This window comes from Antechinus flavipes, chromosome 1, assembly GCF_016432865.1.
Source record: "Antechinus flavipes isolate AdamAnt ecotype Samford, QLD, Australia chromosome 1, AdamAnt_v2, whole genome shotgun sequence".
Classification (NCBI taxonomy): Eukaryota; Metazoa; Chordata; class Mammalia; order Dasyuromorphia; family Dasyuridae; genus Antechinus; species Antechinus flavipes.
Window position 1 is genome coordinate 554,231,890 of NC_067398.1, and position 25,061 is coordinate 554,256,950.

General features: G+C 36.8%; 1 protein-coding gene and 1 pseudogene across 2 annotated transcripts in view; both read right to left on the minus strand.

Moving 5' to 3' along the window:
• LOC127544181 (N-acetyllactosaminide beta-1,6-N-acetylglucosaminyl-transferase-like) overlaps positions 1 to 25,061 on the minus strand; it is a 127,037-nt gene that overhangs the window by 63,555 nt on the left and 38,421 nt on the right. The window contains exon 1 of one of the 2 annotated variants that reach the window (XM_051970705.1): positions 22,831 to 24,434. The exons of the other annotated variant lie outside the window; for it this stretch is intronic. Within the exon in view, the coding sequence (XP_051826665.1) occupies positions 22,831 to 23,746 (916 nt within the window). The 5' untranslated portion in view covers positions 23,747 to 24,434. Of the gene's footprint in view, positions 1 to 22,830; positions 24,435 to 25,061 lie in introns of those variants that run through there. 2 annotated transcript variants of the gene reach the window in all.
• On the minus strand, positions 5,987 to 10,697 carry LOC127544183 (glyceraldehyde-3-phosphate dehydrogenase-like; annotated as a pseudogene).

A 25,061-nucleotide genomic window follows, 5' to 3' on the forward strand; every position in this document is an offset into this window, starting at 1 on the left:
ACGGTTCTTGGACCCGAAGGAGTGTTTTTCTATTTGCAAAATAAGTAGATTGAATTTTTATGGGTTTTTTTTTCTCCTTTTCTATGGTTTCTGTGATAATTAAATCAGTTAATGTATTAAAGTATCTCTTACTTCTCAGGACCCAGTCAGCCCAGCTCTATAAGATGTTAGTCAGTAAACCCAAAGCGTGTCTTAAAGCCTTAATCCCAAACTACTCTGATTCTCATTTATTGGCCATCTATAGTTCTCGGGCCCAAGCCCCTTTTGGTCACTGTTTGGGTCCAGATAGACTCAGATTGAATATAAATCACAAACCTCTCTTCTTTGCATTTCTTCTGAGGGTCTTTCCCTCCCAAATTTATTTAGATTTTTTGTTTGTTTTTTGGACTAGGTGAAAGAGATTTTTTGCCTCAATTACTACCTTACCTTCATCACTGAATGGATATGGCTTCAGTAAAACTGACACCTGTTTAAGACCTTAGCTTAAAAAGGCCAAAGTCTCCCATTGCATCCAGGGCCATCTGCAGTCATCCTGATCTATCTAGCTCTGAAGGAAATATGAGCAGTCTTCCTTCACTTAAATCCAGTTTACTTGCATATCATGGTATCACCTCCCTAATGTCATGGTTCTCTTCCAGAACGAAGGACAAACAACAACAACAGCATGCTAATGGAGGAAACTGCATGGAGTCATTTACATAAATACAAAATGTATGGAGAGGGGTAGAGACTGGATCAAGTAAAAAGTTTCAGGATGAATATTTCCTCTACCAATGCAAATCAGTCCATTGTCTGCAATTTAGTTTTCAAGATTTTCCTATGTTATGCCACAATTCTCTTTAACTGTCCTGACTCAAATTTCCCTGTACGAGTTTCCCTTGTCTCAGTTTCCTTAACTGTTCTGTCTCAATCCCCTAAGCTGTAAAACTCCCCCTTTGTTCTGACTGAGGACTATTTGCCCTAAGGTTATAAATTATTAGCAAGATAACAAGAGAGTAAACCTCCTGACTCTTTTCTGTCCTCAAGAATTTACAATCCCTCTAAAATATTCCAAGATACCTCACTGACATCTTTATCTCAATGTGTTCAGACAATCTGTCTCTGGGTTTTCTAGGATTTATGGCCTCCCCTATCCTGACAGAAGTTTTCCTGGCTTCTTACCCCTTTCTTTGTTTAGAGAAAAGGTATTTAAGAAGTTGGGGTTCCTCCATTCATTGCTGGAGGCTGTATGCTGGACGCTGGATTCTTTGGGATGACAGTCTCCTTCAGCCCTGGGACCAACATGGATTCCTTGGTCCCAGTATATCTTTATCTCTGTCTGACTGGATAATTTGAGACGAAAGTCCTGTCCAATCAATTTTACTCTCCCATTAGTAAAATATTAAAAACTCTCTAATCTCTCTCCTGCCTCAGTTTCTCCAGCATTACATTTTGGAGGTCCCCCCGAGATAATAGAAACTGAGAACTGGATTAGAGATTAGAGACCTCTCAGTCTCCACCTAGGCTTGAGGAGGCTCAGGATTTTGGTCTATTCTTTAGGAAAAGACCTCCAGAGCCTCCAGGGAAAAGGAAGCAGTTTTTCAGCCTCAGTCCAGCCTACAGTGGACAACGAAATCGATTTGGCATTTGGAAGAGTAATTCTGGGATACCATCTGGTTCTGGTTCTGTTTCTGGTTATTCTGGTTCTGGTCTGGTCTATTCCTAGCAACCTGTGGTCTCAGAGTAAATACCAATGGGTTTAAAAGTTCTGAGACAGGTATTTTCTGGGATGCTGGAAAATATCCTCTGGGTATGTGTTATACGTTTGTTTAATGTTGGAACTGTGTAGTCTGTGTGATGTGTATTCTATGTTCTGTGTGATTTGTCTGTTTTGTTGGTTGAAAATTTTTAAGAACAACGTTGTAACTGTGCTTAGTAAAATGGAGCTCTGAGTGTGTCTGTGTGTATCTGTGTTAGAAGTTAGCAAGCTTGTAAGAGATAAGAATTCAGCCTCTGTGTTGCAGGCTTAGAAAATATCAAGAAGTTTGAAAAATCTTTCTCTCTCCTTCTGTCTCTGGCTCTGTAGCAATCTTATGGAGGAAAAGGGAGGAAAGGGAGAGAAGGGAAGAAATAAAAAAAAGAAATAAAAAAATAGATTGAAAGGGATTTGAAAGTTTGGAAAGTTAATATGTATGTATATTATATATATATATATATATATATATATATATATATATATATATATATATATAATATGAGCAGTATGCTGACATTTAAAGAAAAGAAGTTTGAATGGAATATCAAGGGATTTGAAAGTTTGGAAAGTTAATATGTATGTATGTATATTATATATATATATATATATATGTATATATATATATATATATATATATAAGTAGTATGCTGACATTTAAAGAAAAGAAGTTTGAATGGAATATCTAGGTATTCTCTGTGAAGGCAGAGAAAAGCACTAAACGGGCTTGGAAGTTCACAGAACCTCCTTTGGATTCTGGAAGGGAAAAGGGAATTCAAGGTGAAACAAACTTCTCTGGGGAGGGGGGGGGGGGGAGGGATGGAGGTCTTGGAAACAGCCCCTAGTCTGTTTGCTGATTTAAGAGCTTTGTTAACTTTTTAGAACAATGATTAAGGAAAATTTGCTTGTGATTTTAAATTTTTTTTAAGGAAAAGTCTATTAGAGTAAAGAGCAATAAAATTCAAGCTTAGCCTGGCCTGGGCAATAAAAAGCTCTGGAGATAAGATGCTAATAGCTGTTAGAAGAAAGGTGGTAGAAAAGGAAAGAAAAAAAAAAACTTTTAAAAAACAGCTGTAACATAAGTTATACTTTAAATCCAGCTCTGCTGGACATGTGCGGGCTTTGTGGAGGTTTGGGCTATTCACTATAATGTGAATCTTACAGGTTTTTGAAGGAAAAAGGAAAGAGGAATGCAGGTGATTTAGGAAGGACTGATTTGTAGGGGAAATTAGAGGTTTGCATGGTTTTAGGAAGGTGAAAGAAAGACTTTGGGGAGTAGGTGAAGAGGTGGGGGAGGGAGCCATCCACCTCCACTGTCTTCTGCTATTTTACCAAAGGAGCATCTAGTAGGAAAGTTCTTTAAGGAGAGTGTTCAAGTATGTAGCCAGGGAGAAAGAGAAAGTTGGAAATGGGTGGATTTGGGAAGAAACCTGATGTTGGGAAACTGATGGGTTAAATCTTGAAAAGGATCCCCATGAAGGAAATTGGGTGGGGAACCTGAGGGAAGTTTTTTTTCTAGGGGGCAGGAGTTGGGGAAGGGTGGCTATGTGGAATCCTCTCTCCCCTTATCCCGCTGAGTATGTTCCTGCCGTTTTTTTTCTTATCTGATTACGGCCAGTGCAGCAAACTGTGATTTTTAAGGGCATGCTTACTTTTAGGTTAATTGATTGAATATTTGTTTCTTGATACAAATGTTTTCTTAAGAGATATGGTCATAAATGTGATCCATACTTTGGTAGGAATATTTCTAAAAGTCTAATTGCTACTTACAAAAAAACAAAAAACAAACTTGAATTCTTTTATGTGGACGTGGGTATTCTGTATACTTTTAAATTGATTGTATTGGGTCATCCTGAGGTAATGTCCTTTTGAAAATGTTTCTGTTATGGACAATATGCAATATGTATTGGGTATTTTAAAAGAAAATGATTTGTATGTATAATGTTCACTCATTAACATCTACCTAGATATGATAATTGTTCTAAGTTGTGAAATTACTAAGAAAAATTTCTTTCTGTTATTACTGTAAGGTTATGATAAATCTTTGTTTAGGAGTTATCAGAAATTTGATTAATGGAATTTGTTATTGGGGGTAAAATTTTTGGGGCTTAGAGTTAATTAGTTAATGCTATTTGGGAGTTTTAAAGCTCCACCCTCTGACAGTTACTGGGACAACTAATTGGAATAAAATTGGGTTGAAGCTATTTTATTCTGTATGTGCTGAAGGTTGAGTTTTAACTGCTTATGTTCTTGCATTTTTCCTTCTGTAACTGATCTCTATGATCAGAGCAATGGTCAATAGAACTGTTAATGCAATTCAACTATATCATACCTTGCTATTTTCAGTCTGGTTATATGTAATCATTGCATCCTAAATGCTTGGGCAACTGAGTATTTCTCCTGGTTATCTGTCTGTTACTGGATATTTCTGTTTTGTTTCTTTAAGGTTTATACATAATAATGTGGACAATTAACAGGGGTCTGTAAGACTGCACCCATTTGCTTGGCCTGTAAAGAAAACTCATCTCTTCACATAGGAAACTGCTGGCCAATTTATTTTGGCTTCCTCATGTTTTGCAGCAGTCTGGTGAACTGAGTCTTTCTATCTGAGACTGATCTAATCTTTCTTTGTTAGATTTATGGTTTTTTGTTCTAGATTTTGGTCAAATTACAGTTATTGACTTGCTTCTGGAACCTGGATCAGCTTGGATCAGCTTTGATTGTCAGCATGATGCACCCACTCTGCAAGGAATGAGAGCCTCCTATCACTTCTCAGCCTGAAGCAGCAGTTTTTTGAATGAGACCATGGACTGGACCCTGCATCTAGTGCACTTAGGACTGATATAAGGGACTTTGGAATGATTGATGACTGACTGTTAAACCTTGCCTAGATCAGTGTGTTTAAGATTTGGGATGGGATTTGTTAAAACTGTGTAATTATTGCTGTTATGTTTGAGGGCTTTTTAGGAAATGCTACTGTACTAGTCTGTTATGTATAGGGATTTTGATGCGCTCTTGGGATTTATATGGGGAATAATCATTTGATAATTCCTTTCCATGAGAAAAAACGGGGAGGAAGAGATAGAACATTGGGGAAACTGGTGTATTTTTTTTCAAAATACCTGAAAGAATGGGAATCCCTAGCTCCTATTCACTCCCTATCTCACTAGTTCAGATTGAATTTGAATGTTTTAGCTTTAGAATCCCTTATGTTGTTAAAATTGCCCTGGCAGATTCAGTTTTTGGGATTATTATTTTGGTTAGAAAAGTTTTAGAAATCAGACACCTGTCCTGGGACTGGCAGTCTCTCTGATCTGTTTTTCTTCAGTCCTGTAACCCCAGTTCATTAATTAGTACCTCAGCATTTCAAAGGACCTTGTTTGATATCAGGCACCTAAAATTTTTGGATTTGCCTGCCTTGATGATCTAACTGTGCATCATCTATTCACAAATCTGTATTCTTATAGCAGCCTTGTTTATTCCTCTGGGCGGGGAAGGTAAAGCTACTCCACGCCTTACCCTTCTCCACTGGAGCGGGTTGCCCCTTTGAATGAGCCCTTGAGCCCTGCTGCTAGTTAAGTGCACAAATGACCACAGATCTAACTGTCCATCTCAAACTGGATTCTCTGGCTAAGATGGTTCCAGAACTGTAGAGGACCTGATATGCTTGCAACAAGGGAGCCTGCTTGTTACTGCTGTTAACTCTGGGGTTATCAGGGAGAGACTTGCTCTTGCCATATGAGTCCTTACATTTTTCTAGTTTTATTTTGGGTTGGTCAAAATTATGGTGCTAAGATCTCCTGGGTATCTAGAGGAAGGTGCTATGATTCAAAAGTTTGAATATTTAGGAGAGAGAGTGTGGAATATTATGCCACAGTTCTCTTTAACTGTCCTGACTCAAGTTTCCCTGTATGAGTTTCCCTTGTCTCGGTTTCCTTAACTGTTCTGTCTCAATCCCCTAAGCTGTAAAACTCCCCCTTTGGTCTGACTGGGGACTATTTGCCCTAAGGTTATAAATTGTTAGCAAGATAAACAAGGGAATAGACTTCCTGACTCTTCTGTTCTCAAGAATTTACAATATCCCTCTAAAATATTCCAAGATACCTCACTGACATCTTTATCTCTGTGTATTCAAACAATCTGTCTCTGGGTTTTCTAGGATTTATGGCCTCCCCTATCCTGACAGAAGTTTTCCCCCCTTCTTACCCCTTTCTTTGTTTAGAGAAAAGGTATTTAAGAAGTTGTGGTTCCTCCATTCATTGCTGGAGGCTGAAGGCTGGCAGCTGGCTGTATGCTGGACACTGGATTCTTTGAGATGACAGTCTCCTCCAGCCCTGGGACTAACATGGATTCCTTGGTCCCAGTATATCTTTATCTCTGTCTGCCTGGATAATTTGAGATGAGAGTCTTGTCCAGTCAATTTTACTCTCCCATTAATAATATATTCAAAACTCTCTAATCTCTCTCCTGCCTCAGTTTCTCCAGCATTACATCTGCAGCACTGAGGTGAAGTAAATCTGTATATATCAAAAATAGACCATAAATTTAGGTCTCCTGGATTTTAAGGGCAGCTCTCTATCCATTCTGCCACACTGCCTTTCCAAAATACGCAGTAAATATGATACAAGACAATTTCATGCAAGAAATCAGGAAAAGCTTCTGGAAGGAAGTTGCACTTGAGTTAAGCTTTGAAGGAAATAGGGAATTCTGAGGTAAAGAGAAACAAAATGTGCCAAGCATGGATAACAGCCTATGAAGAAATAAAGAGGTAGGAGGCAGAATGTTATGTATGTGAGGGACAGCATGTGTAACTGGACTTGTATACAAGATGACCTGAGAATATGAAATTGAATGACTGGAAGGATGTAAATACTCTCTACAGAAGTAGGAAATTTTGGTACAGGGAAAAATTTGGTGATAAAGATACAAAGTTCTAGTGTGTGTATATTGAATGAGTTGCCTAAGGGATAATCAGTTGGAATAGTCCAATTAGTAATTAGCAACAGTGGATGGAAGCTAAGATATGACTGGAAGTCTGGATATGTCAATTTGTGAATCTTCCATAAAAAGATAATTGACCCCGCTGCTGATGAGACTATCAAAAGAGAAAGCATAGATGGAGAAGAGAGCCCTGATCAGTACACCATTAGAAGGTGGTGCTTGAATGATAAATAAGCAAAAAAGACAAAGGAGGGGCCCTACAAAGGTAAAGAGAAGGAAAATGGGAGAGACTGACAGACACAGAAAAAAGCAATAGAACAAAAACCTAGCCAGGAGAAAGTTTCCTGGAGGAGAGGGTAGTCAGGAGGCAAATGCTAAGTTCTGGTAATTAAGAAATCCCTGGTAACTTCAGTTTCATTTTTAAAAAGTAAACTTATTACTATCTTTTATTTTCGCATCATTCCTATACCTTTTCTCTTTCCCTTTGCAGAGAGCTGTTCCATATATATACATATATATGTATCTACATATAGATACATATAGATGTGTATGTATGAAATTCTTAAAAGCAAAACTGATCAACATATCACAAAAATCTGACAAAGTTCTATATCGATGGATCTCCTAACCTTGCAAAGGAGTTGGGGGAGGTAGCTTCTCTTACCTATTCTTTAGGACCAAGTTTGGGTTTTTTTGGTGTTTTTTGTTTGTTTTTGTAATTTTGCAACATTCACTTATGGTTTGATGGTTTCTTGTTTTTTCCACTTGCATTGTTATAGTCATATGTTGTTTTCTAGACCACTTCTCTTTGCATTTCATGTTAAGTCTTATGTGCTTCTCTTTATTAATCATATTCATTGTTTCTTACAGCATACATTTCTTACAGTAATATTCCATTACATTCATGTATAATTTATTTAGCCATTCCTCAATTATTGGGCATCTGGTTTGTTTCCAGTTCTTTGATTTCACCAAAAGTACAGCTAAAAACATTTTGGTAGATACTGAATCTTTTTTTTTTTTTTTTTTGTCAGTCACCCCCTTGGGGTATGCATGAATCCTAACAATAGATTCTCTAGATTGTAGAGTAAGATTATTTAAAAACAGTGAACAAGTAATTCTAGAAGAGCAGCAATTAAGAATATTATTTTCCTCTTGACTTTGAGGAGATAAGTAGAATGAGACACACATTTTGGGATACTTTCAATATGCAATATTCAATATGTTTTTCTTTCTTCTCTTCTCTCTCTCCCCCTCCCCCCCTCGCCCCAGCTCAGTAGATGGAAGAAAGAAAAAAAAAGTTTAATAATAATTGAAAAAAAAAACCCTCTAACATTTAAAAGAGGAGGATGATTGGTATGGGGTGGGGGTGGGTGGTGGATGGGAGGTGATGATTACCAGAGGAAATGGGAGGTAATGGGAGGTAATGGAACTAAGGATCCAAGCTTGGCATGAAGGAATACCTTGTCATTAAAGCCTAAAATAAAAGAATTAATTGGGGATGGTTTCAAAGGGTTTTGAGAGATACAATAAAGAATAAGAGAAAGCACATAATAAAGACTTGACTGATTGGGATAAAAGGAAAGAATGATGTGGGAAACAAGAAGAAGAGAGAAAATTTGGAAAAGTTGCTATGGTGATAGTGACAATTAATTATGAAATACTAAGAATTATGATGCAGAGGTGAGGATTTAGTTTAGATTATATAAAATTAATTTCGAATGATCACAGAATAAGCATAATTGTGCGATTTTTCTGCAACACCATTCACTACCCAATCTACTAGACTTTCCTAAACATAACCCACATTTATCTATCTGTCTGACTATGTGCCTGTCTATCTTTCTTATCTTTCTATCTCTTTCTGTACATTTCTCTGTGTGTATTTAGATAGGATTATTAGTTAACTCATTTTCTGCTTATGTCCCATTATAATAGCTAGTTCTCTTTTTAACTTTTTAACTATCCCATAGAAAAGTTAATTATTTCCTAAAATTTGGATAATTTATTAGATAAAGGTCACACTGAACAACAACAACAACAAAAGGTAGAAAGTCATGTTAGTACTTGGATGGTTCACACAAACTTGAGTTTTTCTGCTTAAATCTTTCATGTAATTGTAGCTTTTCTGCTACTTTTGAACTAAACTCTTGCAAATATCTGCCATTGCTCAGTCTTTTTGAATTCTAAACCTGCTTTCTGAGAAATCCTCCCAGATTACTGATCTACCACAAAATGCAGTGTCAAAGTTTTAAATGACCCCAGCCCAGACAAGACTACTCAATGTGTCTACACTACAATGGATAGTGTAAGATCATTTCTCCAAGTTTATTTATAAATAGATCGCCAATGGACAAAAACTGGGAGGAGAAAACCCTAACTGAGTATGTCTCATGTCATCCAAATTCTTTTTTTTTTTTTTTTGCACTGAATGTGGTGACTTTGTTGATGATATACAATATAGGACACTCTAGGCTTCTCCATTTACCTACAGGGATGGCTTTGGGACAATGTTGTGAAGGGCATGAGATCCCCAGTATAGGAATATAAGTTAGGGATGTGGGCTCCGCAGTGGTGGAACAACTTTTTTTGGTTGAGGATGAAGATCCATGGCTTCCCCCTTTACTCCTTGGAGGCCATATAGACCATAAGGTCCACTACACAGTTGCTATAACCATATTCATTGTCACACCAGGAAATGAGCTTGACAGAATGGTTGTTGAGGGCAATACTAGCACCAGCATCAAAGGTAGAAGAGTGAGTGTTGCTGTTAAAGTCACAGAATACAACCTGGTCTTCTGTGTAACCTAAGATGCTCTTCAAGGGTCCACCTGCTGCTTGCTTCACCCCTTTCTTGATGTCATCATATTTGGCAGGTTTCTTGAGAAGGCAAGTCAGATCCACAACATGGGAAGTTGGGAACACAGAAAGCTATGTCTGTGAGTTTTCATTCAGCTCAGGTATGACTTAGCCTACAACCTTAGCAGCACCAGTGGAAGCAGGGATGATGTTTTGGGCAGCACCACAAACTGCCCGTTTTTCATCACTCCACAGCTTGCCAGAGCTTTTTCTGAGGTCTTCTGAGCAGCAGCAATGGTATGAACTGTAGTCATGAATCCTTCCACAAAGGCAAAGTTGTCATGAATGACCTTGGCCAACAGGGCCAAGCAGGAGGCATTGCTGACAATCTTGAGGGAATTATCATATTTTTCATGGTTCACTCCCATCACAAACATTGAAGCATCAGCAAAAGGGACAGAAATTATGAACCACTTAGCTACATTCTTCAAGTGAGCCCCAGTCTTTTCCACAGTGTAAAGACACCAGTAGACTCTACAATACACTTGGCTACAGCATATCCCCATTTAATATTGGTGGGATCCCACTCCTGGGAGATGGTAATGGCTTTCCCATCAATAACAAGCTTTCCATTCTCAGCCTTGGCAGTGCCCTTGAACTTGCCAGGAGTGGAATCATATTGAAACATATAAACCATGTAATTAAGGTCAATGAAGGCGTCCAATCCGGCCAAATCCATTGACTCCAATCTTCACAATCTTGTTTCAGGTATGTTACCAAAGGATCCTGGCACTGAGCTTGGGAGAAGAGCTGATTTTTAAATTCTTTTTTGCTGAGGTAAGAGACTATGGATGTGGAAGACTGCATATATTATCAGACTTGATGTGTAGCTTAGTTTTGCTGAACTGAATTTTGGTTCTTTCTTATTTTTTTGTTTTAAGAGATGGTGGACAGTGGTGGGGAATTTAAGTTATCAAAAACAAAAGATACCATTAAAAAATTAAAATAAAAAAGTAGAAATAGGGATGTTTGGCTTGAAGAAGAGATCTTAGGATAACAGATTTAGAGCTAGATTGGCTTTATAAGTCACATCAACCAAATCATTTTACCTAGAAGGCAATAAGGGGCAGATTCTCTTTCACCTCTACTCTCCACCAAAGGCAATAACATCTCCTTTATCTCCTATGGGGAGTCAAACACTTTTTGGTATCTGTCTCCAACAGTTACTCCTTACTCAGCAGCCTAAGGAGATAAACTGGAAACATGATATGTAGAGAGGAATAAACAAGCTAACGTTAATTTAATCATACCTCTAGACCAAAGAAAAGCCTGAGCTCTTGGGGCAACTGTGAATTAGTCTGGGATGTGAGAGAAAGGGGCGTGCCTCCATATTATGTGCAAGACATTGCTTCTTTCCTAGGATCTTTTAAATGCACTTTTATAATTTGTACCTCTCCTTTCCCTTCCTCTTCTAGCAGTTTACCTATGAGTGAGGATTTTACAGGATGAAGGCTTTCCTCAGGCCCCTTCCTCACCACCACATACACACACACACACACACACACACACACACACACACACACACACACATATTCACATACATACTGCTTCAACCAGATTTAAAATTTAGGCCAAAAAATTTAGGCAAAAAAAAAAAAAACATAGTTCAGAATTATGGGGATTATGGAAAGATCTTCCCAATTTATCACTAGAGTATTTTCTTTTTATTTATCCTTAACTTAATATATAGGACTTAGACAATTTATTTTTTCATGACAATGTGAATATATCTAGATATATACATATGTACATGTGTATATATGTATTCATGTGTGTATGTATGCAAACATTTCACCCAAAGCCTAAATCACTACAAAGATTATTTCCTTACACAATTTGTTATTACCTTGCATGCAAAATGATGAGGTTAGAGGTTTTTCTAATAGTCCATCTATGATCCTATCTAACTCTTTTCCAGGATAAATATCCCAAGCTCTTTTGACCAATGCAAATATTTGATAATTCTAATTTATTTTAGTATATTTTCAAATCCTCTCCTCATCCTGGTGATCTTCCTCTGTATCTTGTGTTCTAGAATCTCAGTGTACTGTCTAAAGGGTGGCATTTCAAATTAGACATGGTTATCCATATGTGACCTGATCAGTTTCTGATCCAGCAGGATTATTAACTCCTTTGTTCAGAACATTATATTCTTACCTGGAGTACTGAAATAGCATCCTAATTAGGCTTCCTACATCCAGTTTCTCTACTCTCCAGTCCATCCTCCACACAGCTGGCATGTTTGTATATGCCAAACATATGTGTCTGATAATGTTTAAAAAGCTCCAAAGGCTCCCTATTGCCTCTAAAATAAAAATATAAATTCCCCTATTTATTATTCAAAGGCCTTTCCAGCATGACTCCAGCCTACCTCTCTAGGCTTATTGAACATTACATTTTTTCACGCCCTTTACTTTGCAGGCAAATTGTCCTATGGTTGTTCCCAGTATAAGATGTTCCATTGCTTCTCTCCTTTCTTTTGCTCAGGCTACCTTCCCCTTGCTTCCCACCCCTCTTGCCTGTTGTACACACACACACACACACACACACACACACACACACACACAAATATATGAAGATTCCTTTTCCTGAGTTCAAATCTGGCTTCAGACACTAGCTGTGTGATCCTCAATTAGACACTTAATCCTATTTGCCTCAATTTCCTCAACTGTAAAATGACTTCAGAAGGAAATGGTAAACTACTTCAGTATTTTTGCCAAGAAAACCCCAAATGGTGTCACAGAGTCAACTATGACTGAAAAAAAGACCAAATAACAAAATAATAGACATGTGTGTATGTGTGTTTGTGTGCGTGTGTGTGTGTGTGTCTATTTACTTGATATATTATTTGCTTATCTGTGTGGATATCGGAATACCCCAACAGAATGTAAGCTCCTTGAGGACAAGAACTGTTTCATTTTTATATTTTTATCAAAAAATTCCTATCTAGTGCCTAGTTTGTTATAGGTATTTAATCAAAGCCTCAGTGATTATTAGTGAATATCAATAAACCATATCAATCAAGCTATGACATTAAGCTAGCATTATACTAAAATTCTGGAGCTGTGTGTGTGTGTGTGTGTGTGTGTGTGTGTGTGTGCGCTTTTCTTTTGTACTTACATAATTGACCTCTTTTTTTAAACCTAAGGATGGGATTTTTCATTTTTCACTATTAAATTTCATCAAGTTACGGTCAGCTCAGTGATATGATTCCTGCAAATTATATTAGAGTTGGAGAACTTTCTTACCAAAAAATTGGATTGAAGAATAATTTCTTTGGAAGGAGTATGAGGAATTAGAAATGTGTAATTTGAGAAAATGTTCCTGAATGTTCCTACCAACCATCTTAATGTTTGCAAAGTGCTTTGTGATTTGGAAAGTATATAAATGTAAAATATTATTATTGTTGTTGTTAAAACTGAATTTTGCATCAATTCAGTTTGATTGAAACATCCCTGGAATGTTCTTAGAATATTCCAAGGCCTCCTCAATGAAATTCACAGCCATCCAAAAGATAATCCACACTAGAAAAACAAAGCATACAAAGATTGTTTCTTGTCCAAATAATAGCATATAAGTGGATCCATGGTCAATGGGGTATTATCTTAAGAAGAGACACTGTAAGCAAATTTAATTCTAGTTGGGTTTAGAATTAAATTGGAAAAAGATAATGCGATAGATTACAGCTAGGAAATTTTAAAGTGATTTCCAGTCAAGTCAACAAGTATTTATTAAATACTTAAATGCTAGGTACCATGTTAAGCACTGAAACTAGAAATCCAGACAGAAAGACAGTCCCAGATCTCAAGCAGTTTTCATTCTAATATGCAAAGACAATATATAAAAGGAACCTTAAAAGGAGTGGAAAGAAAGAGATGGAGATGGTGGTGGGATTGAGGAAAAAGACTTGCAGTGTTATGCCACAGTTCTCTTTAACTGTCCTGACTCAGTTTCCTTGTACAAGTTTCCCTTATCTCAGTCTCTCTAATTACTCTCCTAAACTGTAAATCTCCCTCTGGTCCATTTAGGCTGAGGACCAATTACTCTAAGGTTATAAATTGTTAGCCCAAGCAAGAAAAACAAGAGAGTAGACCTCCTGATTCTTTTCTGTCCTCAAGCATTTACTATATCCCTCTAAAATATTCCAAGATATTTTACTGACATCTTTATCTCTGTGTATTCAGACAGCCTGCCTCTGGGTTTTTTTGGTTTATGGCCTTTTCTAGCTTGACAGGGGCTTTCCCGCGCTTTCCCTCTTCTTTGTCTCCAAAGGTACATAAAGGTTAGAGATTCTCCCATTCAGCACTGGATAATTTGAGGCGAGAGTCCTGTCTAGTCAATCTTACTCTCCCATTAATAAAATATTAAAAACTCTCTAATCTCTCTCCTGCCTCAGTGTCTCCGGCATTACAGCAGAGGATAATTGAAAAAGTCAGGATTGCAGCCTGAATAGAATAGAAGCACAGGCCTCTCTCAGAAGCAAATAAAATCCCTTACATCTTTATAACACCAGGGTTTTTACAGGAATACTATAGTGTTGGGAGTCAACAAATCTTTTTTTAAACTGGAGTTATATATCATTGTAAGTAAGTCATAGCATATTCCCAATTACAAATTGTTTGCAAGAAGAAAAGATGCATGATCTGAAAAGGGAATGGGCTGATAAAGTTACAAAAATGAGGGATGATAGATGGATGGAACTCATGCTGCTGTGGTACCCAGATAATGTGAAAAGAAGGAAGGCTCCCAGGACATGAGATATGTCCTCTGTCAGAAGATTTAAGGGAAAATGTGTGTGGATTAGATTATTCCAGAATGGGTAGTGATCATGCCATTAGAGGCAGAGATCCATTTAAGTGTTTGGAGGTCAAAAAAAAAATTACTAGCATAATCAATTTAACAAATATTTATATAAGCACTTGCTATATGCCAGGCATTGGGCTAAGCACTAAGGACTACAAAGTTTTCAAAGACCTTATTTTGTACAGGATAGAATGGATATACTGTGCAAATATAGATGCTAATACAGAATTTCATTTGAAAAGAGTAGGGCAGTGTAAATCTAGTGCTCTGGTGGCCCATTGATTCACAACCTGAGAGGCTGGGGGGAACAAAAGGGTCCTTTTGGTATTAATAGGAGTCCTGTTTCCATAGTTCTTAGTTTCAGTTGAGAACAGTGGTTTATATAATACAGAAGCTATCTGAGGCTCAATTGAGGAGTTAGAAACTACCACTTTTGAAAGAACTATATAATCCATTGAGAAACAAAATTCTCTAAGAGGGATTTCAAAAACAATGAACTTCTACATAGCTGGCAGTGGAACAGTCTTAAAAAAAAAAAAAGCTGAAGTTGAAGGTCCTTCCTATTGCTAAATTGAAGCTTTAAAAATTAGCTTCTCTAAAGTATTGTAACCTCATCTGGAATTCTAACTGCAGGGGATGTAAGAAAGTCCTTTTTCTTTAGGTTGCATTCCCCCTGTGATGTAGGTACTTGGTAGATTTCCTCTTTGAACACACAGTTCACCCCAGGGTTGGGTTAAGGGTGTGGATTTAGGCTGAATGTTCCATTGAAAAAGTCTATAACCCCAGGAATTCAGGTTAAATAGTAGGGTGGAGTGTAAAAAGAAAGGGCAACTTTTTGGCAAGTTCAGAATACAATTTTGCCTTTTGGCCAAGAATATTTACACACAGCCCAGTTACATCCTCAAAGTACAGGGGGGTATTTTGGTAAGGTGATGTGTGTGTCAGTAAAGAAAGACAATAATTGAATGCAAATGCCTCCATGAACATCCAAAGTTTCAGAAACAAAGAATCACAGAAAATATTTTAGAGTCATAAAGAAGTGAAGAAGCCATCTAATCCAGTGCCTTGTTTTCTATTGCAATGTACTTTCTCTTTTTATTTTTATTTTTTCTGGATTTCTATCTAGATGGGCCAGCCAGGGATTTTTTGATATTGTAAAGGTCTAGTAGAAATGAAACTGAATTCATACATTCTACTTGAAATCAAAAACACTGGGCTCTTTATAAATTATATATAAAATGTTTATTATAATCATATAATAAGTCATATGATTATAATAAAAACATAAAATATATAATAGATTTATTATAAATTATATAAGTAATATAATTTATAATAAAAGTTATTCAAACAAATCTCATTAAGAGATTTCCCATTCCCAGTAAAGAATCTTATTACTCCATTTCCTCTTTAAGATGCTATAAAACTAATTTCAAAATCAGATCTCAAAAGGAAAAATAAATAAAGGTGGGTAGTCAAAACATTTGCAAGCTTAAAAGAAGAGGTAGACGTGTTCATTTATCCTGGTCCTAAGTCATCAAATTTTTATCATGGCTTGGATAAAGGCATAGATTGCATGTTTATCAAAAGACATTAGGGAATCTTAGCAAGGCTAAAATGATGAATTCAATCTATTAAGAACAAAGTTAAAAAAGATCAAGTAGTTTAATGGATTTTTAAATTTCATGTGAATCATCACCTTGATATGGCAGTTGAAAATGCTAACTGAATCTTCATTGCAATTTAATAAACACTTATAAAATATCTACTATGCTAGGTACTCAGGATACAAAGATGAAACGATGACCTCCTTTCAAGGGAGTTACAATCTATTAATGAGGATACAAAGAAGTATAACATAAGTAAAATATGAGCTAAAAATGTCTATTATAAAATCTAAGGACAGAGAGGCTACCTTTAGCTAGAAGGATCAGGGAAGCCTGCCTGGAGAAAAATGATTACTGAACTTGAGAGAAAAAGAAGAATTTCAGTTGTCAGAATTGTAGATGAAGTGAGATGCAGACATGAAGAATGCATTGCTCAAATACGTAAAGGTTGAAGTAGACAGGATGAAATTCAACTTTGGTTGAAAGTTGAAAACACGATAAGGAGAAATATAAAAAAGCTGGAATGGTACTATAAGGATAGAAATATAATTGAGACAATTAGTCATAGTCCACCCCACTAAAACTAACCAACAAGATATTCTTATCTTGATATCTTTATTTTATTTGGGAGAGAAAAAAACATTTCTTTATTGAATCATCAGAGATATGAACCAGGCCTAGTTTTTTTTCCCTTTGAATCAGTCAAACTGTCATGGACTAGGTGGGGAAAGTCTTTGATCAATTTAGAAGCCTTTGAAAGCCACTGGAAGAAATGGAGTGATATTACACAGGAGGTATATTCAGATTGTTTGAAGAGACTTACTCATAACCATTTGGGTGGTTGTATAAAACTATCAAACTAGTTTACAATGAAGCATCAAACATCTGGCAGCCTAATGATGGAAGATAGTTCAGCTGAACCCCAAATGAAAAATCATTGTTGGGGATAGAAGGAAGAAGAGGTAAGAATAGACCAACTTCCTAGACTACTTTAGTAAACATTAGCATTCAGGAAAAAAATAACTGTCTATCTGATTAATTGATATTAATAATAATCAAAGGGGATAGTATACCATCTATTGCATTAGAAAGACATTTCCCTCCTTCCTCCCTCACCATTGCCATCAGAATTAACTCTACTCTTGAGAAGTTTATCAACCTTGCTCTGCAGGCTCAATTTGCCCCATATGAGTGCAGTAAATCTAGAGCAACTACCTTTGTGGATAAAAATAGATTCTGGAGGGCCCCAAGGGTCAGGCTAAAGAATTTGGATTTTATTCTACCTGGAGCAACTTGGGACCTGAAGTCAGGAAGACCTATCTTCTTGAGTTCAAATCCTAAATGGGTGGCCCAAGGCAAGTCACTTAACACTATTTGCTTTGGTTCCTTATTTAGAAAATGAACAAAGTGAAACAACTGGACAATAACATTTTATTCCATAAGCAATAGGAAATCACTGAAGATTTTGAGCATGGAGATGACATAATCAGACCATGCCTTGGGAAATAATATTTTGGCAGCTATTTGAAAAGCAGAATGAATACTGGTTAAATTAATAAGAAAGTTGTTAGATTAATCCAGGTAAAAGATGATGAGTGCTTAGGCTGGTCAGATAGCTAACTAAGGAAATGGAGGATCTGCTCCAATATCTTTGCCAAGAAAACCCAAAAAGAGTCACAAAGAGTTGGATACTACTAAAAACCAACTGAACAACCACAAATTTTCAAGTAAGTTTAATTTATAGGATTTAGCTATAAATCCTTCACCTTCTGGAGATTTGCATACAGAAAAACCGCCTGACTAGTTGATATGGAGAGAACAGTCATAGAAATCCTCCAGATAGTGTGTAATAAAGTATTGAACTAAAAAGAGAGGTGAGAGATATAAAGATGGCTGATCTTTATATGCCATGGCAGTGAATAAAATCTCTGAAGGGAAGTGTGTAAAGAGAGAAGAGGCTTGAGGATAAAGTCTCAGACAACATCCACACTTAACATGACAGGATGAAGATGAAGCAAACCAAAAGAAAACCAAAAGATTGATGGAGAATAAGGAGAGGGCCTTGTCAATAAAATCAGAGAAGAAGAAAGTATTTAGAAGAAGGGAATTGTGGGGAAATAATTCATCATTTAATATTTGTTAATATTATTTGAACCTATCTTTATGTGGTTAGATAGTGTTAAATATAGAATATGAGGTGGGTGTCATTGAGACCCCAGAGACATTGCAGGAAACCAGAGTAATGAATGCTTAGACTCCACCCAAGTCTTGTGTCCACCTTCTGCCCAATAGTTTGGGTGTGCGCTTAGATCAAATTTTACTTGTTTATACTTACTTGCTGATATACATCTCAAGTAACCTATGTATGAGTGGGTCAGTCAGGTTGTATCTTAATTTAAATCTCACAGAAACTTGGGAGGCAGCTACCTTTTTTTCCTCCAGCTTTCTCCAATCAAATCATATCCATATCAAATGACTTAATAAAATTCTTCCTTAAATTTTTTTAGGTTTTGGGTTTTGTTCTTGACCAATAGGATCTAGAAAAATGTTCCAAAAAGGTTAAGAACAAGAATTAAGAAAAGGCCACTGAATTTAGAAATTAAGACAATCATTGGTGACTTTTGAATAGAATGGTGACCTGATAACAAAGGGTAATAAAATCAAGAGGAAGTAAAGGAAGGCAGTGAAGGCAGATTATTCTTGATCTTATTAATAGAATAAACTTTGGGTTGAATTAATAGAAGCATAGCATTCATATAAAAAATATGATGATCCTGGTGTACTCTGACCTGGATGGACCACTTATGAATTTTTATTTTCAGTTTGAGGTACCTAATTTTTAAAAGGAATTTATACATGATAGGTAACATAAGTTTATTTCCTTTAGAAATGATTGTGTTTTTTTTCACTCATTTATCAATTATGAGCTAAAATATATCCAAAGAACATTGAAAGAATGGCAGGGGGACTGACTGAAAACTATGCTATATGACTTAGACATTTAGACACCTAAGCAGTTAAGTGGTGTGGTAGATAGAGCACTGGACTCAAAGTTAAGAAGATTTCAGTTCAAATTTTAACTCTGACATTTATTAGCTGTCTATCCTGTATCACCTGATCTTTGGCTCAATTTCCCTAATTTTAAAATGGGAATAATAGCACCTGCCTTTTAGGTTTTAAGGATGTCAGGATCCAAGATCACCCCTCTCTCTTTCTTTTCTTTTTTTTAATTATTAAGTGATATCTGGTTTTCCCAGAGTTAAGGTCTAGCAAGCAAACTGTGCCCTGAGCTTGACATAACAACAATCCTTTGTGCTCACTCTCTAGATGAACATGCTGCAATTAAATCACAGAACTGATGGTCTTTGAGCTTAGGCAAGGACCAACAGGCCCAGACATGAAGTTTTTCTATGAATGGACTTTTTGTTACTTGACATCTTGCCTCACAGTTGCTGTTGTGCCTCACCACTGTTGGTGTATTCACTGTTGGATTCTTTATCTAGCCCCAAATATATAAACCAAGGTTTAGCCCAACTGTCTTAGGTCTCCTAGTTGAGGAGGCCTCAATATATGAATCTAATTTTTTTGCCCAATGGGATAAAGAAAGCTTTTTGCTTTTAACCTGTATAAGCTCTTTGCTATTTCGGGAGTTAACATTGGTTGCAAAACCTCCGTGACTCTCTGGTCATTTGTTACCAGAGTTGACAGGATCAAATGAGATAATATTTTTAAAGGATTGAGCACAATATCTCTAACATAACAAATATTTAGCAAATACTTCCTTTTTGTTGACACTGTGTAAATCACTTAACTCAACCTCAGTTTCCTTATCTATTAAAATGAAAATAATAATAGCATCTACATTATAGGATTGTTTTAAGGACCAAAAGAGATAATAATATATGTAAAATGTCCTATAAGTTAAAAAACATATAACATGTTAATTATTATTATATTAGGATCATTTTATGGAAATGATTCCATTTGGCATGTAAAACAAAAGATTGGGGGCAGGGATGGTAGAAGAAAAAACTTATCTGTCTTTAAAGGCTATCATTTGGAAGAGAGCTTAGCTTTATTTGTCACAGAACCCAGAGTATAGGCTTCAAGCAGCGGGCAGATGATGTAGAGAGAGATATTTCAGGCTTAATGAAAGGGAAAACAATTAAGGGTGTCCAAAATGTAATGGGCTGTTTGGGAAGTGGTCGGTTCTGTCTGTCTCAGTAAAGGTGTTCAAGCAGAGATCAGATGAACACCTGTTAGGAAGCTATCAAAAGGATTCAGTTTCAGGTTTAGGTTACATTAAATGACCTCATAATACCTTCTTACTCTGAGATTCCATCCTTCTATTAAAGTCTGAATCTCTGACCCATGATCCAGAAAATAGTCCTAAATAACTCCCTATGAATTCTTTAGGGGTTTGGTCAGGAAGGGCTTAAAGCAAGCTGCCCTGTTTTCTCCCATCCTTATAAATACGCCAAGTAAGATGGCACATGGTTGCTCTGCTTAAGCTTCTCTTGTTGTGCGTGGGTGTGTTGCCATGGCACCTGCAACTAGCTCCCCCCCTTCTCTAACAAGTCCCTGCATCTTTCCAGAACTGCCATAAGCCAAAGGATAAGAAACTCTTGCTGAAGAATGATTTTTCTATCATTTAGTTCAATCCCTGGCATAGAGCAGGCATTTAATAAATGCTTGGCCATGGACAAGGAGAGAAAAGACCATTTTTCTGCGACATTCAGGGAGTGCATGCTCCCTGACGATAGAGAAGACAGTCTAGTCCTTAAGGACATAAACTAATAAAAGCAGCTTAAGCTGTACACAGATACAGTGAGAGAACATGATGTATGCAATCAAGAGTTTTGTTCTGGAGTAATCAGATGCATTTGGATTTTTTTTTATTTCAGTTTACCTCCTTGCACCATTTGAAAAAATAAGTACCATTGCAGACAGGGTTATGGGGGCATCAAATTTATCTGATGATTAAGGGGGAAATGGAATGCTAACAGTCTGTCTGACATTAAGGATTTTTTGGCTTCTGAGAGAGGAAAGAAAGGATGCTAGTTATTTTAATAAAAGGTTTGCAAAATAGACATTTAGTATAGAATGAGTGAGTGGGTTTGCAGAAATAATTATTTTCTATATAGTCCAACATTAAAAATAGAAGAACTGATATGATTAAAGATATTCTGTTAATGAAGGGAAGACTTGGAACTGTGCCTCAGCTGGCTTGAATCCTACAGTATGATACTGTCATCCATCTACTGGCCAAGTGTAAGAAAAGGCAGGAACACTTGCAGTTAAAGATCAATTTATGTGTAACTTGATACAGCATTTGAGGAGGAATATACATAAAACTAGGGATGCTGCTGGTGGTTATTTTTTCATTTGGCCTTCCTATAGCAGCCTGCATAATTCGGATCTATAATAATGTTTGTCTTTTTGAATTAAATTGAAATTCTATTAATTGGATGAACTATCCTTTCTGACAAAAATACCTGCAAATATTTTACTTAAGGAAGAAAGCTGAAAAGTTAAGTCAACAAGTATTTATTAAGCACCTACTATATGCTAAACACTACTGTGTTAGCATACATACACCTCTCAAAACAAAGAAACAAAACTTCCTGTTTTTAAGCAGCTCATAATCTAATGGAGCAGACAAAAAGGAAACAAAATTTATACAGAATAAATTGGAGATAAATAGGAAGAGGATGTTGGCAAATGAATGGGAAAGAAGGGGGTGGGATCAGGAACAACAGTTTATAAAACAACTGTATTCAAAGAAAAAGACTCCTGGATGAAGATTTAATGTGATAATCAAGCTGATTCCAGATGACTGGAGTTAAATCATACTTTTCCTGTCTCCCATAGATGAGGGATAGATAGACAGTGGTTTGGAATGTTACATATATACATCCATAGTCAACCTAGATCATTGGATCGAGATAGTTTTGTTTAACATTTGTTATTATTATAAGAGAAGCTGAGTGTTTAGGAAATGGTGTATTACAGTATTCAAAAAGAGCATCAACAATTTTTTAAAAGCCAAATAAGTACAGAACACCCTCTGAACTAACTCAGAGATTTTGTAATTCAGCATCTTGTGTTTTAGAGAGAGCAAACAGAACATTTAAGGTCCTGTACACCTTCAATTCAATCATGAGCTCTTCCAGGTGGTGCAATAGATAAAATAATGAGTCCGGAGATAAGAAGATGATTTTAAATTCATCCTCAGACACTTAACAAGTTATATCATCTTGACCAAGTTACTTAACCTCTATTTCTTCAGTTGTAAAATGGGGATTCTCAAGTGTTGATGTGAGAATCAAATGAAATAACATTTATAAAAGCATTTAATACAGTGCCTTAGCACATATTAGGTACTTTTTATTATTTCTTCTTCTTCTCCCACCTTTCCAATACTAAATAAAGGTCAGTGTTCTCTGTTACTAAAGTTGTGTAGTTCAGCTGGATTCTTCCTGATTTTCTTATCTACTGAGCCTGAAATAAGTTCCTTCTTTCAAAGAGCCATTCTCTTTGTTTAGGAGAAAGGGAAAGTGATTTGTGGTAAACTCCAAGAAGCCTCTTATCTACCTTAAATAACAAGCTTCATTACTTTGATTCAAGGAAACTTGCTGAGGGTAAAGGTATAATTTAGTCCACAATGGTTTTTTTGAATAGCACTTTCCTTTATTAGGAAGAATACTGGAAGTTTTACAGTCTTTGAGCACAAAGCCCACTATTTCAAATTATGCTCATGAAATATTAGTTAGGGATCTAAATGGAATGAAATTATGTTCCATTTCTGACAGGAGGGGGGAAAATCAGTTCTTCAAAAGATCTCTTTAGCACACATCTTGTTAGCAGGAATTAAATAGTTACACATACCTGGAATCCTATTGAGTGTCACCCAGAAATGCTCATCAGGACTGTAGGTGTCTTTAGACCATTGCAGTAAATCAATGGCTCGTTGATCTTGGAGAACAAAACTGATAAACTCCCTTGTAAGGGCAACATAGGCAGAGCCAAAATAAATGGTCAGATTGTGAGGAGGTGGGGTTTTTAATGCTTTGGTGTTTATTACATAAGATGCCTCTGAACTGAGATGCTCTCTATGAATATATTTTGTCCTTTCAATAGCATGTGCAGGAGGCAGCACCCCTGGGGTGACATTTTTCCCTTTAAATCCTTTCAAATGCTGGATTATTTCCTTGTTAGTTTTCAGAGGAAAATCTTGCCCACAAGTGTTGATGAGGTACTTCCACTGAACCTTAGAGGCTCCAAGGTCTTTCATGCAATTCAGATCAGCTTGGAGCCTGGATATTCCACCATAGACTATTGGCTCCATCTTGGAGGCAAGGAAAGCATTGGGGAAGCAGTTCACCAATCTCCCCACAGCATCTTTAAACTCAACAGTTGCCTTCTCATCCACGTGAACACAGTAAACATTTTGGGGCATGTAAATAGCCCTGAAGAGTCTCTCAAAGGTTTCAAAATCTTTATGGATGACCATTGCATAGGCCAAAGGAAACTCAGCCTCCTCTTCTGAAAGGGCAGTTGTTATATAGTGACTTTGAAGTAAGTATTCCCTGCAAGATTTTCCAGATATTGTTAGTGTGTTTTCCCATAGGAAAGATGTTTTCCCATTGATAAATGAATTGCAGACTTTAGCTAGAACCAAAGTATTTGTTATATTTAACCTCTGAAGGCTTTGATCGCTATATAAATTAAACATGTAGAACAGAATAAAAAGAACTACAGTAAAAACAGGAACTACAAAAAGATAATGCATCAATGAAGGCATGTTTCAAAGGCAGTCAAAATCATGAAGTGCTTGCTCCAAACTTACTTTTCCACCAGAGTTGTTATTTTAGTCCGAACAGCTGCCTCTTCTGCCAAGGAGGACGCAGAATGCTCACTTTCCATTTCATTCACCGTGTCTGGCTGCTGTTTCCCTTCCCGAACTGACATTAGGAACCGTTCCCTCTTCCTTCTGCCTCTTTCAAACCTTCTTTGTCTAAATCCCGGTAGCAGGTTGCTTAAGCCCAGCCTATTTTCCCCTGGCTCTCTGTTTGCATCTGCAAGCTCTTTCCCGTAGGTAGGAGCAACTTTGAACTGAGAGGGCCCGTTTTCCTTTCCAGATTCCGCTTCTCGAATATTTTCCTTTCGCTATTATCCTTTTTTTGGGAAGGGGGAGTGGGGGAGAGAGACTACCCTTTAGGGAATTAGCATAGTGAAAGCCAAAATCTTAATGCGGAGTTTTGGCAAGCAAGCCCATTTCCTGCTAATCATTGAACAGGCTGTAGCATTTCTTCCCCCCACCCCCTTCCCCAACCTCTCACAGTGCTGCCATAACATATAACTTATCTTCTCTCATGTCGTCGCACAGGCAAGCCAACAATTGCACAGACAAGCAGCTCACAGTTTAGAGTATGAGCCAGTTTTCATTTGTGGCTGCTACAAACTTTCTCTAAAGGATTTGTAAAAGGAAAACAGAACTACCACCAAGATAAAACAACAAAATCTTCATTTAAATATTTTCTTGCGCTCTCCTCAACTGAAATAAGAACACCACCAATTAAGGGGCTATAGAATAGACCTGAGCCTAATTTGTTCATGTTGACTAAAAAATTAATTCATGTTTCTAGTAATTTTTGTGGGAAAGCTCCCCTTGATTCTAAAAGGATATTGATATTGACACACAATAAGTGCTTAATAAATTCTGAATTTAGACAGTACCTTATTTTGCCTAAATATTAGGTGGGTTTTTTTTTTTCCCCAAAAGGTATGTAAAGACCAGCCTTTTTTGCTTTTCTCAAAAGGCAGTTTCCTTTAAGAGAAGAGAGCCAGTCTATAAGGAAAATATGGGTTGAAATTATGGCATCTAGGTAACATGGTAAATACAATACGGGGCTTAGGGTGAAGAAGATAGGAGTTCAAATCCAACCTCAAACATGTAATTAGTTTGTAGCCCTGGCAAATGCACTCAACTTCTGTTAGTCTCAGTTTTCTCAACTGTAAAATGGGTTAATAAAGACACCTACCTTGCAGGATTGTTGTGAGGATTAAATGATAATATTTGTAAAATGCTTAATACAGAGCCTGGGTACTATATAAAT